The sequence below is a fragment of the Gracilinanus agilis genome, chromosome 4, assembly GCF_016433145.1.
Source record: "Gracilinanus agilis isolate LMUSP501 chromosome 4, AgileGrace, whole genome shotgun sequence".
Taxonomy (NCBI): Eukaryota; Metazoa; Chordata; class Mammalia; order Didelphimorphia; family Didelphidae; genus Gracilinanus; species Gracilinanus agilis.
In genome coordinates this window covers 515,667,983-515,687,020 of record NC_058133.1, presented here as the reverse complement: position 1 = coordinate 515,687,020, position 19,038 = coordinate 515,667,983, and the positions used below count along the sequence as shown (strand labels likewise).

General features: G+C 46.7%; 1 protein-coding gene across 1 annotated transcript in view; it reads right to left on the bottom strand.

Moving 5' to 3' along the window:
* Positions 1 to 19,038, bottom strand: part of ASB18 (ankyrin repeat and SOCS box containing 18) — a 47,256-nt gene that overhangs the window by 25,825 nt on the left and 2,393 nt on the right. The window contains exon 2 of the mRNA XM_044676885.1: positions 10,590 to 10,857. Within this exon, the coding sequence (XP_044532820.1) occupies positions 10,590 to 10,857 (268 nt within the window). The remainder of the gene's footprint in view (positions 1 to 10,589; positions 10,858 to 19,038) is intronic.

Genomic DNA, 19,038 nt, shown 5'->3' with positions numbered 1-19,038 from the left:
TCTCTCTCTCTCTCTCTCTCTCTCTCTCTCTCTCTCTCTCTCTCTCTCTCTCTCTCTCTCTCTCTCTCTCCGTCTCTGTCTCTGTCTGTCTCTCCATGTCTCTGTCTCTCTCTCTGTCTCTCTGCCTCTCTCACTCTCAGATGCATAGATTGAGAACTAGAAAGGCTCTCATTGACATTGCCCAATCCAAGCTCTTGATTTAACATAGGAAAGAAGTGAGGACTACATGATACAGGGGTAATGTATATTGATTCTGGAGCCACAGAATCCAGGTTCAAATCCTGCCTCTGCTGTTCACTAACTGTCACACCTAAGGAAAGCCAGTTTAACTCTCTGGGACTCAGTTTGCTCACCTGTAAACTAAAGTAGTTGGACTAGATGGTTTCTTCTTCTTCTTCTTCTTCTNATGCCTGGACTTTACCCACTCCTGAGCTGATCATTAGAAGCCTGATTCTAGTCTTGACCCCTAGAATGATGTAATATTTCCAGTAGGCTTCAGTTTCTTTTTCTTCTTCTTCTTCTGCTTCTTCTTCTTCTGCTTCTTCTTCTTTTTGGACTAGATCATTTCTGAAGTCTCTTCCATTCTGGAATTCTGATGCTGTGAGATTCTGACTAGGGAGGAGATTTGATTATAAGCAGGATTCCAACTCAGGGTCTCTGGCTTTAAAAATATAGCACTATAATGACGAGGGGTGGGTGGGCAGAGAAGCTATTTGGTGGCTGTCTTTTCTGAGGTTGCCTCTTCCTGGACAGCTCCAACTCTCTGGTGCCTAGCAGCACCAAAAGACCAAGAGTTCTTTGAGCTTCCCTCTTTGCCTGCCAACCCGGGCAAGTCCTGTTGGTGACCTGAGCTTCAAGTCCTGTCTCAAACAAAGGAGGGCAATCTGACCCTGGCACCCTGTACCTGGCAGAGCTGTTGCAAAGGCAGTGACATGCACCATTGCTAAATGCCCTGACTTCAGCCTCCCTGGCACCGATGAGGCTGTGCTCACTCACCCTACCTGTGTGGAAGCAGAGGCCAGAAAGGCCCTGAGGTGGTGAGTTAGTACAGTGTGGACTTTCTGATGACCTTGCCTTCCATCACAGAGAGACCAGAGAGCATGGTCTTCTCCCCTCCCAGTTAACTTATTCTCCCACCCCAGGGGAATCAATATCTCATTTAACTCTGCCCAAATTTCTCCCTTCTGGGCTTGAAGTAAAGGCATAGTCCACATGCTTTTGATAAGATAATTAACTCTTTTCAGAACATAAGGGGAGGCTCATGAATTATGGGCTATCCTGTCTGTTGACACACTAAGAAAGAAGAAGAAAATCCAAGGGGTCTTCTTCACTAGAAAGCTCAGGAAGGAAAATGGTTCTTCCCCTTGTTAGGTTTGTCACTCCTGGTGTCCGTGAAGAGGGAGGGAAGGGAAGGAATATGCATTTAGAGGCTTAGTTTATTTTCCTTAGAATTTATTAATTATTACTGTATCGAGCACCTCCGATGGGCCAGCCACTAAGCTAAGCGCTTTACAAATACTCTCTTGTTCCCTAGAAGAGGCCAGGCTGCCTCTGAAGCATTTCTTCAGCGGTGAGGCCTTTCTTGGCCCCCTGGTTGTTAGTCACTCTGACTTGAGATTCCTCAGTCCTATTTAGTCCACATTCTGTCTTTACTTATCTTTGGACCCATTATCTCTCCCCCCCAGGACATGAAGTCCAAGCAGTCCGGGACAATCTCATTTTTGTCTTTGAACCCCCAGCATCTCCGGCTGGAGTACCTCGCACACAGTAGGGCCTTCACTTTTGCTTGTTAAGTGGAATTCAATGGAATCGTGCCAGCCGTAGACCCCAAAAGAGAGAGAGAGAGAGAAATGGAGTGACTTTAGACTCCTCTCACCCCATCACGTTAATTGTCCTGGCTGTCAAAAGGTCGAAGGAGAGAACTCTTAATCAAGAGGCCCAAATGGGCATTCCTGGCAACGAAAGTGAGGGATGAGAGGCTGGATTTTATTGGAACTTAAAAAACCCCACAACAAAACTCTTCAAATGGCGCTTAGATTAAAGTGCCAATATCCCTTTTGCGTGATGAATCCTCGTGAATTCTGAATGGCTCAGTGGTTGGAAGGCAGCCTAGATCTGTCTACCTGTCTGCTGTATTTTTTATCCCGGGCACTGAGAGACTCAAAGGTTTTGAAAGTCCTGCCCCATGGTGAATGGCCTACTCGATGGGGCTATAGAAAGAGCCAGCACACAGGTGTGCAGGCCATTGTTATCCGGAGTGAGAAAAAATAAAATCTCTCTCTATGTAGGTCAGTGACCCCTCTCTCTATTGTCAGCAAAGAAATTAAGGATGACCTAAAATCGACTGCTTAAAAAAGGTGCCAGGGAAAGGAGTCCTTCCTAATCAAAAGGGTAATGTTTATGCTACTGAATGCCTGACCTTCCCAGCATAGAACTTTCCCGAAGTCTTTAGAGTTGTAAAGCTCAAACCTGGCCGACACATCTGTTAATTTTTCGTCCTTCGAGGAAGTTGCTTAAGTCATTGTAGAGATGCCTGGTGGGCTGCGGCAGTTAGGCACCTATTGGCCCTTGTCTATGGTACTCGCCGGGGTTCAAGGCTTCCGGGTGGTATAGGAATGGTCTGGCTGAAAGTCTACATCAATGGATGGGGGAACCTGGGGAGACAGGGCTTCTCCTCTAAAACTGTGACAAGAACAGGGCCGCTTCTCGCCCTGAGCAATTGCCTTCTGACCCAGCTTGTGGATGCCCTGGGATATGAAGAACTGAACAAAGGGCCCTGCGGGAACGGTGGCCTGTTTGTTCTGGGCATGGGCAGCGCACGTTAGAGTCTGGGGGCTGGCACGGGGGAGTTCAGAGTCGGAGCAGGCATTCGGGGACTGGCACTGGCTCCTTTATTCTTCTTACTGGACAGCTCCTGACCAGGAGAGTTTCTTGGAGACCAAACAAGGCCATCAAGAATAGGTCCCGGCTTGGGTCCCAATCCTATGCCCAAGGTCATCTGGGCTTCCCTACTTCCCCCATGAGTTGGGTCCGTCTCTCCAAGCTGCCCGCAGGCTCCCTGAAGGTGGATGCCAACCAGCCTTCTATTTCTGAAGGGGCAGCTGGGGGGGGGGGTCCTGGGCAAGTTCTCACGAAAGCATCTGCCAGCGGAAGGCGCAAAGCGGTGCACATCAGAAGAGCGTCCAGTGTCCAGGCTTGGGACAAGGGGATTGGATGCAAAGACCCAAGGCAGCAATGGGTCCACTGAGCTGCGCCCATCTGTCCTCTGCCCTTGGCTGGGGAGGGATCACTGTGGTCTATTTAAAAAGTCTCCCTGAAGATCCGAAGGAACATTGAACCAAAAAGGGAGCCTTCCTGGACTGATGATGGTGCTTCCAATAAGAGCCTCTAAAGCAATTTGCAGGCATTTGCAATTTAAATCAGGGCTCCCCACAAAGAAGAAGGCCAGGCACTGCTCCCTCTCTCCCCTGCCCTCTGCTAATTGCACAATAATAATGCCAGTGTTAACTTGTACTGATGACATGGATTTCCACCGACCCGCAGCCTCATTTGATCCCTGTGAGGCAGGCAGGGAAGAGATTATTATCCCTATTTTGCATATGGGGAAACTGAGGCTTGGAGAGTTTTTTTTTAAATGACTGACTCAGCTAATACCTGGCCTCAGTAGCTGAGACTCCAGCCCTGGCCTTCAGACTACCAGTCTGCTCTTTTATTAAACGATGCCAGACTGCGTCGGAAGTGGTGAGGCTAAAGGGTGGGGGTTCCCTTCCTTGGCTGGCTTTCCAGGAGTAGCATTAGTCTGTGGCTCTCCTAGACAGACCCCTTGGACAGCAGTTGGGGGAAGCCTCTGGATGCCTCCTCAGAATAAGATTTGAAATGCACAAGATTAGAAAGGAAGCCCAATTATACAGCAATACAACCATCAAAATATTTCACAATTCCAAATTCCCCTGAAAGCTCTTCATAGATTCCCAAGGTCAAGAGGCCCTGCCTTAAAGGATCCCAATGCTCCATGGAAACTTCTTAAAAGCCTCATCTCCATCTCAAAAATGGGGTTTCTTGGTATTGGGGCACAGATAGAACACCAAGCCTGGAGTCAGAAAGATTTGACTGAGTTCAAATACAGCCTCAGACACTTACTAGTTGTGTGACCCTGGGCAAGTCATGTAATCCTGCTTACCTCAGTTTCCTCATCTGTAAAATAAGTTGAAGAAGACAATGGCAAACCACTCTAATATCTCTACCAAGAAAACCTCAAATGGAGTCCTGAAGAGTGGGACATAACTGAAGTAATTCTACAGCAACATGCCGGCACTACTCTCTCCCAAAGATGTGGCAAGGAGCAATGACAGGGTTGGGCCAGACCAGGAGATTTCAACATGCAGGCTGGTGACACCTATGGACGCCTCATTCAATCATGTTTTCAAATGGGAAGAATGAAATTCATAGAATGACAAAGGGAACCAGATCTATTGAAATACAATGATCAGCATCTATTTTAAAAATAGGTTCCTAGGGGCAGCTGGGTAGCTCAGTGGAGTGAGAGTCAGGCCTAGAGACAGGAGGTCCTAGGTTCAAACCTGGCCTCAGCCACTTCCCAGCTGTGTGACCCTGGGCAAGTCACTTGACCCCCATTGCCCACCTTTACCAATCTTCCACCTATGAGACAATACACTGAAGTACAAGGGTTAAAAAAAATAGGTTCCTGGTCCCCACATTAACTAGAAGGACCCCAAGGCCCTTCCTCCTCTAATTTTAAGACCGGAGGGTGACGTTTTTGGTCATAAAAACTCACTAAAATGGTCTGCTGAGAACTCTAAAAGCAGTGGTTGGGTTCGTAGAGAGAAGACCTGAATTGACAGGTCTTCTGGCTTTTCCCATATCAGTGGATCACAGGAACCAGCCTTGTTGCTCATCTTTGACCAGAAATACCCTCTTTTTTCCCAGTGTCCATGGCTTTGATGACAGTCTTTGCCCTGTTTCTTTGGCACAATTCCTTGTTTGTGGCAGGTAGAGCAGCATGTGCCCGCCATTTACTTCTCATTCGCCCTTTGGTTCATCTTCGACCTCAATTCTTTGGAAACGGTCATTTTCTATGATGCAGAGACCTATATCCTTTGTAAGATATAAGATGCCTTAGAACCAATAAACCAATTGGTGCCATAAAGCTGGATCTTTGGCTCCATTCAGGAGAAACTGAGGGGTGAGGCTGCTGTTTCCCAAAGGGAGTCCAGCTCTCTCACCTATGCGACTCTGGGCTTAGCTTATTGTCCATATGTAGAGTCTGGGCAAGATATATCTAAATGATCTCTTTCTCACACATACATACCATCCAAAATGGACGAGCTCTATGGCTTGGGCATCCAATTTGGATATTATAGTCTGGGTAACAACTATTTTTCATCCACTTGGTTTTCTTGTGTGATTAGTTAGGACAACCCTTTTAGGCGTCTGTTCCTCTCACTTAGGAGGTTCGGCATAATTTCGGGATTGGATGCGATTGGCACAACGTCCTCCACAAACAGGACTCCCTGCTCCTCTTCAGACGAGACTCTGTGCTGGAGACTGCATTGTCTCCTTCTTAGAAAACACACTCATTCCTGGTGGATTTTGAACTATTGTTCTCCATAGCATTAAACAACAACAACTACGTTTCCTTGTTTTGCCTTGACCTGGAAGTTCAGGAGTGACAGTCAGGTCCAGACTCGTGTAGACAGTCAACAGAGCTTTGATATAGTCTTTTTAAAGAAAATCCTTACTGCTCTTCTGCCTTGGAACCAGTAAACAGGATTGATTCTAAGATGGAAGATGAGGGTTTAAAAAAAAAAAAAGATTTACAAAGGCCTTTCCCCGCAGGGGCCTGTAAAGGATGGGGTAGAGGTGTTATTTCTGGCATTTTATTGACATTGAAAAGTAGCCTGATCTTGGTGTGAGGAGGATCTGTGTTCAAATCCTGGCTCTTACACTTCCTAACTGTGTGTCCACAGGCAAGTCACTTAAAGCATTCATTCCTTCCCACACTTATAAAATCAGTCTGATAATAAACATTAACTATGTGCCTACTCTGTGTCAGGCAGTATTCTAAGCCCTAATTGCAGTTTTCAAGAAGAGGCGAAGAAAAAAACACTGAAATGGCCACATTCCCTTTTAAGCTCCCCAATTCATTGCTGCTCTCCCTTTCTTCAGATCTTCTCTCTCTTTAGTTCCCTTCATTTCCAATCCTGTATTGTGCTTTTTTTGGGGGGGGGAGAGGGAAGGTCCTCATTCTTCTTGGCCCCAGTGGACAGAATAAGGAGCCCAGGCTTTGGTATAAGATGCAAAGACGCAAATTGAGACTTGGTTTCAAGAACAAGTTCCTAAAAGTTGAGGGTCTGCCTTCAGGGAAGGTGAATTTCCTTGCATTGAAGGTCTTCAAATAGTGGTTGAGGAATGCTTTTTGGGAATATCATGATAATGATTCTTTGGGTATGGAGGTTAGATTGAATTATCTGGCTGCTGAGGTTCTGTCTGACCCTGGATCATAGAGTTGAAGTTCGAATGGACCTTAGAGGCTAATGTGACCTCATTTATCAGGGGACTATTCCAAGTTCTAGAGTAGCCAGGTCATTTGCTGAAGGTCACACAGGTAATAGGGGAGAAAGGTGGGATTTGAACTCAATCCCTCTGATTCCAAATGTGATGTTTTTGCCCTGGCAAAGCAATGCCTCTCCCATTCTGTGAATGAGCAAATGAGGCAGTAGGGAAGTATTATTATTCTTATTTCAAAGAAGTGGAAACTGAGGCCCCTAAATGATTTGCCTATTATGATCCAGCACATCACCATGTGGTGTCCAGCGTATGATTCTGCCTTCTCCCTGAGTGATTTTCCTTGACCTTCTTCTAAGTGACTGGCTATCAGTCATGGGATTATGGTCTCTCCACCTCCAGTCTTGGTTTTCCTCTATGGTAGACCACATGGGACTCTGATAATTTGTCAGACAATTCTAGAAGCTGAGCTGCCTCATGAGAGAGCAGAGGAATCATGGATCAGCCTCTCATCAGTCCTCTTCACGCTACTTGGGAGGCCCCTTCATCAGCCTCCATCTGCAGAATGGGGAGAAGAGTGCTTGGGACTTAATGATCTCACTGGAGGAGAGGAGGAAACCAGTGGAAGATTAGAGAAAGTGATATAGAATTATTGTTTGGGCTTAGCTGGAAAGCCTCATCCCTGTGGTGAGGTTTCAACAGTGTGTTTGTGTAACTGGAGGGTCCTGAAGGTCCTGTTGTGCAGAGGAATTGTTGGTGGGTTGCAGCAAAACATCTCAAAACCACTACAGAAATGATGATGGAAGGAGAGGGTTAGGCAAGTCAAGTGCCTTCAGGCTTGGCAGAGAAAGAGGGATACTCCATCTACTGTGAAGCTCCAATTGTGATGATGCCATAAAGTGTGGATGTAGGGAGATCAATCTAACTCCACGGATTTACTCAATCTCTATTCTGTGCAAGGTACTGTGCCAAGTGCTAGGCATATCAAGAAAAAAAACAACTGAAATGGTCACATTTCCTTTTAAGCTCCCCTATTCATTGCTGCTCTCCCTTTCTTCAGATATCTTTATCTGCTCTCTCTTTAGTTCCCTTCATCTCCAATCCTGTATTGTGCTTTTTGGTGGGGGGGGGGGAGTGGGGAGAGGTATATGTTATATATTCCTCTCTGGGAGGCAGTCTGGTAGAATGGGAATACTGTGAGATTGGGATTCAGAGAACCTGGTTCTCAATACTGCCTTTGTCACTTTCTACCTGTGTGACCTTGTGTAAGTCACCTAACTTTTCTGGGCCTCAGTTTTCTCTGCTATTAAAATTAAAGAATTAGACCAGTTGCTCTCCCTAAATTGATTGTCCTTGATCAAGAACAGGGATTATTTTCATTTTTACCCTTAAATTCCATGCAATTAGAATAGTAGATGGCATATTAAGTAGGCGTTTAGTAAGAATTTCTGGAATAGAATGGATATTGATTAAGGCATTCATTTATTCATAATTGTTAAGTCAGGATATCTCATTGATATCAATCGATAATCAATGAGGGAGTACACTGGTGGGGGCTCATTGTTTTATAACAATAAAAAATCATCTCTGACCTTTCAGGATTACCTTACCATCCTAAAGGGAGGAGCCAATTACCATCTGGGGATTCTGCCTGCTAGTAAAGTGAGGGTTGATTTCTTGCACATAGTAGGAATTCAATATTTGAGTTGTACATGGGGAACAGTCCACTTCTACACCAATTGAGGGTACTATTTTATTTATTGTTTTTTCTGGACATGATTTTTTTTGGTGCCAAATTTCCTAAATTATAGCCATGGAGCTTCTGGGACAGACTATTCCATTTGGGTTACCTGTAATTATTAGGGAGTGCTTGTCCTCCAGGAGCTTCTAATCTATCCAGTGCATGCAAATAATTTCCATCTGCCAAAATGATTTTCTTAAAGCACATCTATGAATGTGTTATACTTGCTGACAGAGAGGCAGTATGGTTTAGTAGCTAGAGTGCTATTCTTGAACTTAGAAGATCTGAGTTTGAGTTCTGCCTCAGGTACTTACTATCTGTGTGAACCTGAGAAAATCATTTAACTACCCCAAGCCTCACTTTCCTCATTCACAAAATGCAGAAAATAATTGTGTCTACCTCCCAGGCTTGTTGTGACCAGCAAATGAGGTATCATGTGTAAAGTGTTTTGCAAACTCTAACATGCTTTAGAATTATTTGCTATTATGATGATGTCACTCCCCTGCTCAGTAAGCTCCAGTGGCTCCCTCTTACTTCCAGGAGAAAATATAAACTCCTCTTTTTGGCAATGAGAATCCTCTGCAATCCTGCTCCAGCCACCATATTGCATCTAACTGCCCTCTTTGTACTCTAGTGTTCATCCAATCTGGCCTTCCTCTACTTCTTCATAGCAGACACTCCATTTTCTGTCTTTGCCCTGTCCTCCATGCTTGAAACGCACTTCCCTGCCCCATCCCCCCCATGCCCACTGGTACCTCTTAGAAAACTTGGCTTCCTTTAATCCCCAGATAAAGTGCCCCGTCCTTCTACAGGAGATCTTTTCCTGATGGTACCAGTTGCTGGTGCCTCCGTCCTGCCCCAAATTACACACACACACACACACACACACACACACACACACACACACACACACACACACACACATCTCTCTCCCACTCCTCTATCTCCCTCTCCCTTTCTCCATCTCCCTCTCTCTCTCTCTCTCTTACTTTCTCCCTCTCTCTCCCTCTCCTCCTCTTCCTTTCTCCCTCTCCCTCTCCCTCTCTCCATCTCTCCCTCTCTCTCTCCCTCTTTCTCTCTTTTTCTCTGTCTCTGTCTCTATCTCTGTCTTCCCTTCCTTCTGTCTCTTCCCCCTCCTGCAACATGTATGTACACAATATATTCTGTCCATGTGTATACATTCATACATGTATGTGAATATGCTCTGTATGCACATACACTTCCTTTACTGATAAGAGTGTGTAAACTCGGGAGTGGAGACGGCTTCCTGTTTAGTCTCTGCATCCCTAGCCCAGCGCCTGGCCCATAGTAGGTGCTTAATGAACGCTTAGGGATTGATGGGCTCCTCGATGCTGCCCTTCTCCCTTTGGTTTGCTCCATAGAGGAGAGATCTATTAACTGGGGGGCGATGGAGACAGCAGAAAACTCTCACCTCAAGGGTGCAGCTACTAACCTTTCAACATGAACATTGCCAGAGGCTAAAGGACACACTTTGGGAAGCTTTATGCACACGATGAGAAAACTCCTTTCCAGAGGCTCCTGGGAACAACGTGGCCCCTGCCAAAGTCGGCTCTGGGACCCCGTGTCGGGCCTCCTTGGGGACGACTCTTAGGGTTTCTCTGAGTGCTTTATTGCTTGGAGGAGGCCCCGGGTTGCTTCCAGGAGAAGTTGGGTAGGCCTCGGCGGCCCTGGGCCTCTCCCACTGCAGAAAGTGGAAGTTTGCGCCTTGTCGGGAGGGCTCTAATGTTTCGGCTGAAGCCCCAGCCCCAAGAAGCTCACTATCTCGCTCACACTGTGACAATTAGGATGCATAAAATTATCATTAAAAACCCTAATTTTTAAGCTTCCAACCCTTGTCAGTGGCCTTTTAGCATTATTCAAGCACGGGTTTATTTAGGCCTCTGATCAGGCAGCTCATTACCTCAGTTTGGCGTCTCTTGCTCTCTCTCTTGTAATCAAGCTCTAATTAGACTCAGCCAGAAGCAAAGGGGGGATGTTGCTTGGCCAGGGGTAGGTGAATGCTGAGCCCCTGGCAGGCTGATTGATGGAGCTGGGGAGGAAGCCTCTGCGGGCCGTAATTTGTCAGGGATAAGAAGATCACCCCCTCCAGGCTGAGTCCTGGCCCTGGTGGGGTGACGCTCCCCAGAGGGGGACCTTTCCTAGGGCCGGTTCCTAGCTTGTGGGGACCTGAATTGATCCCGAACAGCCGGACGGTGACGCCAGCCCGGAGGAGCCAGAACTTTTCTCAGAAGTGACGAGGAGGGCCTCTGGTGGGGTTGGGAAGGTACGCTGGGGATGGGGGCTCTTGCTGCTGCTGCCTTACCCGAGAGTGCTCTGGGAGGTGCACAGGTGCAGCGGGGCCAGGCCCTCCTCACTCAGCAGGTTGGGGTTGGCTTGGTGTTCCAGGAGCAATTCTGCACAGTCCGTGTGACCCCCTCGGCAGGCCTCGTGCAGGGCGCTCTTCCCGCCGGGAGCTGCGTTGACGTCGGCGTCCCGGCGCAGCAGGTGGCGTACACAGGCGGTGTGACCGTGACTGGCGGTGATGCACAGAGGGGTGGTGAGCTCCCTCTTGTACTCCAGGGACCAGAGGCCTTTGGGGAGGGGAAGAAACAAAGCGATCCATCAGTCACCAGCACTTATTAATCATGGATTACGGTAAGCGGCTAGATGGCACTGCAGGGGATAGGGCGCGCGCCTGAAGTCAGGGAGACTCATCTTCCCGAGTTCCAGTCTGGCCTCTGCTACTTACTAGCTGTGTGACCCTGGGCATGTCACTTAACTCTGCCTCAGCTTCTTCATTTGTAAAATGAACTGGAGAAGGAAATGGCGAACCCCTCCAGGATCTCTGCCAAGAGAACCCCAAATGGAAAACACTGAACCATAATGTATCAAACCTGGCGTTAAGCACTGCCAGTAGGAAGACAAAGCTTCGTGTCTTTAAGAAGCTCTGCTCTGAATATTTTAGGTATTAGATACCCCCCCCTCCCCCAGGAAACCTTTGCTGCTTCCAAGGAAGCTACAGTATATCCGGGGAAACAACAGGAAGTCAATTGGCCAGCCAATAACCATTATTAGGCATCTCCTAGGTGCCATGTTCTGTGCCAAGAGCTGGGGATACAAAAAGAGACCAAAGACAGTTCCTGCCCTCGAGGAGCTTACAGCTGAATGGAGGAGGCAACAAGCCAACAAATATGGACAAACTCTATACAGAATAAATTGGGAGTAATAAACAAGGAATTCAATTAGAATGAGAGGGAGTCAGGAAAGGCTTCTGGTGGAAGATGGGATTTCAGTTGGGACTTAAGGAAGCCGGGAGGCAGAGAAGAGAAGGCAGAACATTCCAGGCTCATGAGAGAGCCAGAGAAAAGGGCCAGAGTTTTGAGATGGAGAGTCTCAAGCCCGGAGGCCACTGTCTCTGATGGGGACTAAGGCATAAGAAGACTAGAAAGGTGGGAGGAGGCACTTTCTGAAGGGCTTTGAATGCCACACGGAGCATTTTGTATTTGATCCTGAAGATGGAAGGGAGCCAATGGAGTTTATTGAGTAGACGTCAGATCTACACATTAGGAAAGTCACTTTTGGGGTTGAATGGAGGGTGGTCTGGAGAGAGGAGAAACCCCAGCAGGCAGAACCCCCCCCAGCAGGCGGTTGTAATAGGCCAGACATGAGGTTATCAGAGCCTGTGACACAGGAGGAGAGAAGGGTGACATATTTGAGAGATGTGGCAAAGGGGAAGTGGACAGGCTTTGGTGCCATATTGGATAGGAGAATGAGAAGTAGGGAGGAGTCCAAAACCACTCCCAAGTTGTTCGCCTGAGGCACTGGGAGGAGAGCATTGGCGGCTAGAGTAACAGGGAAATTTGGGGAAAAGATAATGAATTCAATTTTGGATTCTTTGAGTCAGGATTAGAAGGACTTTCAGTTCTAGAGACCTGATAAATATTTGGAGATGTGAGCCTAGAAGTCAACAGAGATGGAGTTGAGAATTATAAGTGGAGAGGTGATAATTGAATCCATGGGGAGCTGAAGAAATCGAGTGAAGTAACATGGAGGAAGAAGAGAAGAGGACCCAAGACACAGTCCTAGGGGACACCCAGGGCTAGCAGATGTGACTTGAATGGAGGTCTGACAAAGGAGGCTCAGAAGGAGCAATCAGATATGTAGGAGAAGAACCAGGGGAGAGGAGTGTTACAAAAACTAAGAGAAGAGTTTCAAGAAGAGGGATCACCTATGTCAAAGGCTATAGAGAAATCAAGAAGGATGAGGCCTAAGAAAAGACTTTTAGATTTGGCAATTAAGAAATCATTTGGGGGCAATGAGGCGGATCAGTGGATAGAGAGCCAGGCCTAGAAAGGGGAAGTCTTGGGTTTAAACCTAGCCTCACACACTTCCTAGCTGTGTGACCCTGGACAAGTCATTTAACCCCCATTGCCTAGCCCTTTCTGTTCTTCTGCCTTGGAACTGATACCCAGAATTGATTCAGAGATGGAAGAGAAGGTTTAAAAAAAAGAAATAATTGAATTTGGAATTTTTTTAGACAGAGCTGATGTGGGACTTTGTTCTGCTTGTATATACAAATTTGTAATGAGTTTTGCTTTTCTTGCTTTCTCATGAGCAACATTCCCTCCAGTCCGAGTCAACAAACATAGATTTTATATGTCATGTACTGTAATAAGTGCTAGGTATACAGATGATAATAGTGTGCTGGATTTGGAGACAGAAACACCCAAGCTCAAATCCTGCCTGTTTAACTTTGCAGATTCTCTCCCAATCTTTATACATACCTAGAACCTCATTTCCACTGATCTTATCTCAGTCCTCATCCTTCTTGATCTCCCTGTAGCCTTTGATACTGTTGGTCACCCTCCTTGAAATTCTCTCTTCTCCAGATTTTTATAACTCTATTTATTCTCTTTTGGTCCTCCTCTTACCTCTCTGACCATTCCTTCTGTTTCCTGTGCTGGATCTCCATCCAGGTCATTCCCACTACCTTTGGGTGTCACCCAGGACCCTGTCCTGGGCTCTTCTCTCTTCTTCCTTCAGACTATTTCATGTAATGATCTCATCAGCTCCCGTAGTGTCAATTATTCTCTCTTTGCTCACAGTTCTCCAATCTATTGATTCAGATCTCTCATCTCTTAACTTCCTGTCTCTCATCTCCAACTCCCCATTGGAAATTTCAACGTCTTCAGACATCTTAAACTCAACAAGTCCCAAACTGACCTCATTAACCCCCCCTTCCCCCAACCCTTTCCTCTTCCAAACTTCCCTTACTGCTCTCCTTGGCATCCATCCTAGATATTATTTTCAATGTGTCACTTTTCTATTCCTCCTTTCCTCACTTGCAATCAGTTGCCAAGTCCTATCATTTTTAGTTTCAGAACGGCTCTTGTGTAAGCCCTGCTGTCTCGCCTGACACTGCCATCATTGTGATTCAGGTCCCTTATCACCCGCCTCATGTCAGTACTACTGCAATAGCCTGGTGGCTGCTTCCCTGGATCTCCCCATTCCAGTCCATCCTTCACTCAGCTGTCAAATTCATCATCTTAAAGCACAGGTCTGACCCTGTCCGAAGACTGACCATATCATTCTTCTCTCCAGTCAACTCCAGGGGTTCTCTATTCCGGACAGATAGGCACAGAGAGACAGAGAACGAGATCCAGAGACACAGAGGGAAAGAGATGATTATCTTAAGAGACAGACAGAGAGACACAGATAGACAGAGGAACCCATCAAAACAGAGATAGAGAGAACTAGAGAGACAGAGAAAAAGAGACAGAGAGAGATAGAGATACAAAGATACAGGCAGGGAGATAGAGAGACGTAGCACAAAGAACACTGTGAGACGGATACCCACAAAGACAGAGATACAGAGATAGAGAAAGACAGTGTCTCAGTGGTGATAGTTCCAAGGACTGTATCTTTTGGCAGAAGAGAAGAAAGTCAACCTTGGATTCAAGAGTCCTGGTTTTTGGGAACCCAGATGAAGAGAAGAGCAGGTCTAGGGACCCCAGAGGAACCATATGCTCAGCAGAGATATACCTAGAGGGCAATAGAATGATGTTTCTATGAGAGGAGAAAAGACACTGAGGCTCTGTGGCACCACAAGCCTGAAGATGTCTTGGCCAGATAGTTTTCCTCCATGTGTGCCTCACATCAGGATATCCAATGTGTGTAACCTTGCTTCTTTTTTTAATTTTAATTTTGAATATTTTCCCATAGTTCCATGTTTCATGCTCTTTCCCTCTTCCCCAAACCTTCCCACCTCCCTTAGCTGATGCACAATTCCACTGGGTTTTACGTGTATCATTGATTAAGACACTGTCTTTCTCTATCTCTGTATCTCTGTCTTTGTGGGTATCCGTCTCACAGTGTTCTTTGTGCTACATCTCTCTATCGCCTTGCCTGTATCTTTGTATCTCTATCTCTCTCTGTCTCTTTTTCTCTGTCTCTCTAGTTCTCTCTATCTCTGTTTTGATGGGTTCCTCTGGCTATCTGTGTCTCTCTGTCTGTCTCTTAAGATAATCATCTCTTTCCCTCTGTGTCTCTGGATCTCATTCTCTGTCTCTCTGTGCCTATCTGTCCGGAATAGAGAACTCCTGGAGTTGACTGGAGAGAAGAATGATATGGTCAGTCTTCGGACATATTGCTGATAGTTGGACTAGAGTTATCGTTTAGCATATGACCTTGCTTCTCATGATGCTACAAACCTACATGGAAAAGCGTCTTCTCGATTAGCGGGCAAATGTTTTGTAGCTACTGCAGTTACTAGACCACCATAGCAAACGCCTTTTCTTTGAGATGATTGTGTCTAGTGTTAAAGGTAGGTTCCTGGTGGGGCCTCAGAAGTCATAGTTTTGGGTCCCTCAGAGTAACCCTGGAGTCCTAAAGGTCCTTGTCCTCAAACTGCAGTCGGAGAGTGCTTAGTCAAGGAAGTCAAGGTCCGGAGATGAGTCTGTGGAAGTCAATACAAAAGTAATTTTGGTGGCGCTGGAGAAAAGCCCCCACCGTGTAAAAGTGGAGAATCCCTGAGTACTCGGCTTGCCATCCCTGGGCCTTCTTGCTCTTGGACAATTAGAGACATAGAGGAGAAGAGGGGGCTTAAAGACATGGCCATCAAAACACAATGGGGAAGCCCTCAACTCTTAGCCCTCTCTCTCTCCCAAACCGGTAGGAGGAAGAGAACCAAACACAAAACAGCTGACCGACATTACCCAGCTTGCTCCAGGAAGGGCCTGAGAACAAGCTTTAGCCCTCCGGAAAATATCTGAGTTGGAAGAAAAAAAAATCCCCAACCTTTGATGTGATGCTCCACATTCCACACAATTCGGGTTTGTTGCTTTGGCTCTTTAGGGTTTTGTGTGCGTATGTAGAGGGTTGCTCTTTCTTAAAGAATAAAATGGAGCAGGGGCTATGTACTTTACTTTCTGAAAACTTTAGTGCTTTCAAAAGCTCTGTCGAAGGTTGTTAGCTGCATCGAGCAATGGTCTAAGTAGGGGGGGAGCCAGTCCCTGGTGAATACACATCAAGGGGCAGGAATTCACACGGTAGGCATGCCTGCTTCTAATGATGGCAGAATCGATCGCATGGCTGTAATGAGCTGTAAAGGGGACCCTTTTTCACAGGCCAACTCCTTCCCCAGAGCCCATGCTGAGAAGTTTTGAAAGACCACTCCTTAATTACCTAGCGGCACGGAAGACAGATTCCTAACCTGGCAAGCTTTTGCACCCCGCCACTCCGAGGTTGCTGTCCGCACGGCCCTGGAAAGGGCAGGTGGGTTAGGTGCTAAAGATGGAATGACCACGGCAGGCCCCAGGGAAGTAGCAAGAAGGGATAAATGAGCAGGGAACTCAGGGGTTCTTAGGAAGATGGGGATCTGGGGGCTGGGGCAAAAGGGTGGTTTTGGGCAGGAATTCGGAGAATACGGGCATTTAAAATGTACTCCCTGTGTGACCTGGGGCAAGTCATTTAGCCTCCATGGGTTTCTGTTGTCTTTTCTGTAAAATGGGCACAGAGACGAATTAGATGATCTCCAAGGTGCTCCCCTGCTCTAAATCTATGGTGGTAAGGTCCACAATGAAGGTGAAAGTTCCACTGTCTTCTGCCCTGGTCAGGCCACACCAGCACGTGGCATATCGTAGGCGCTTAATAAATGCTTATTGATCAATCGGGGTTAGGATGTTCTGTTCTGGACATCGCTGTTTAGGAAGGCCATTGCTAAGGTGGAGAATGTCCAGAGAAGGAGGATGTCCAGCCGGGACGGGGGAGGGCCTCGAGTTCATTCTGGTTGAAGGAACTGAGATTGTTTATCCTAGAGAAGAGAAGTCTCAGGGGACACCTCATACTGTCTTCAAGTATCTGAAGTGCTTTTATGTGTGTGGGAAATTTAGCTTACTCTGTTGGGCCCCAGAGGGTAGAACTAGGAGCAATTTAGGTTGACTTTTGTGAGAGGCATAGCCTCATGCCCACATGGATTACTTTGACGTTGGTTCTTGACTCCAGGCTAGAGAATACGTTCTGTGGAATCAGTGGCATCTGGACTGGGCCTCACTGGAGGCAAATTGTCTCTGCCTGTAGTAATTTGCCTGCAGACCCCACTTAAATCATAACTTCCCTGACTGAACCCAACAGCCAAGGGACAGGACTCTTGGATCTACCAGAAGCCTCCTTGAGACGGCTGTTGAGTCCGGGGTTTCTGGACTTGCTGGAGGAAGTTCCTCAGGAATATCTACGACTACTTAAGGTCATCAAGAGCAGAATAACCTCTTCCAACCCCCCAAGCATCTGTTGTTCCACTTAAAGCCTAGGTGAGCAGCCGAACTAAGAGTTAAGCTTCATTGTGAGAACCATTTGAGCCCAGATCCAAGACAAAGCTCAATGCAAGGACAACTTTCCTGACAATCCCTGGTGTCTGTCCCTCATTTCCTTCAAGACTCAACTGCAATCTTGCTTTTGGCAGGAGGCCTTTCCTTGTTCCCCCAGCTTCTAGCATCTTCCCCCATCTACTCCATATAGATCTTGTATGTGGCTAGTTATTATCATGCTATTTTTTCCAATGGAATGGGAGCACTTTGAGGTCGGGTACCATGTTTGTTTGTCTGCATATCCCTGTCACATAGCACAGTGCCCAGCACATAGTAGGTCCTTCATAGATGTTGTTGACTGCTTTCAAATGTTTGAAAGGCTATCACGTAGAGCAGTGATTCCCAAAGTGGGCACCACCGCCCCCTGGTGGGTGCTGCAGCGATCCAGGGGGGTGGTGATGGCCACACTTTTTTTGTATTACATTCTATTCTGAGTTCAATAAATAGTTTCATCATTTCCAGGGGGCACTAAGTAATATTTTTTCTGGAAAGGGGGCGGTAAGCCAAAAAAGTTTGGGCATCACTGACGTAGAGGAAGGGTTAGATTCGTTCTAATTAGTGTTAGCAGGGAAGAGTTTCAAAGAGGCAGAATTAGGTTTAATGTCAGGAAAAAGTCATTAATGAGAGCTGTCCCAAGGAATGGGTTTCCTCAAGAGCTACTGGTTTCCTCTTCCTTAGAGGGCTTCAATAAGAGATCGAATGATTGACTCCCTTCCTCATATAATGTGGTGAGGTTCCCTTGGGATATGGGATGGACCATCTGGCCACAAAAACCCCTTCCATCTCTGACATTTTGGGATCCTGTTTCTTTGTTCAGTAATCACACTTGAACAAGAGCTACACAGGATGAGGAGGTATGGAGGGCCAATGTCTAGAGTGGAGAAGGGATCTCGCACACTGGTGAGATAGCCGGCTCAATGAAGTCTGGACGTATTGCATGCTAGGGTTCAACAGTCATTATTAAAGGGATTTTAGCCCTCAACCCCTGGTTCATCAGCTATTCAAAATCTATTCTGCTTTGGTTTTCTGGACCTTGTCCCATGGCACTGGTGCCTGATGTGGCCACTCACTGCCCTCTCGATCGATGGTCTATTATCTTAGGGTTATGGTAGCAGTTTGTATTACTGAACCTGTTCTCTGCATGGTTTCTTCATCTGGGGGCAGCGTGGAGAGGGACAACTTTTCCAGGGGCCTCTCCATTCCATTCCATTCCATTATTATTTCATTTCAAATGAATAACAGTTCAATAGGAGACAGCATGAACCAGGGAAGTACTTGAAAGAATGCCATATTTGGAGTAGGAGAGCCTAATTCAAATCTTGGCTTTGCCACTTCCTTCCTGTGTGATGGTGGGCAAATGACCATCTCCAGGCTTCAGCTTCCTCATTTGTCAAATGATGGAACTGGGCAAATGAATTCTAAAGTTGAAGGTCCCAGTCTGTGACTGGAGGAGCCCAAGGCGTGTGCTATGTGCCAGAAGCTAGAGATATAAGGACAAAAGATGGCACAGTCTCTCCCCTCAGGGAACTGCCATTTTACTGGGCTTGGGAAACAATGGACCCAAGTACAAGTTGCTTCCTACAGAATACTAACAAATGGGACAGGGAGGAAAGGCCTTCTATGGGAGGTGTCATTGGGGCTGTACTTGAAATGCCAGGGAGTCTCTGAAGATGAGGAAGTGCACCCCAGGCATGGGGGCTAGTCTGGACAAAAACGCAGAAGGAGGAATGTCAGCCAGAGGAAACGGCTAGCGGGGGAACCAGGTTCATTTATAACATCGTTTAGAAAATGGGTGATTTCCATCTTCTCTTTATTCCTTCTACCCTAAGCTTTCAGCAGCCCCATCCAGAGGTTAGCAGTGCTCTCTCTCTCTCTCTCTCTCTCTCTCTCTCTCTCTCTCTCTCTCTC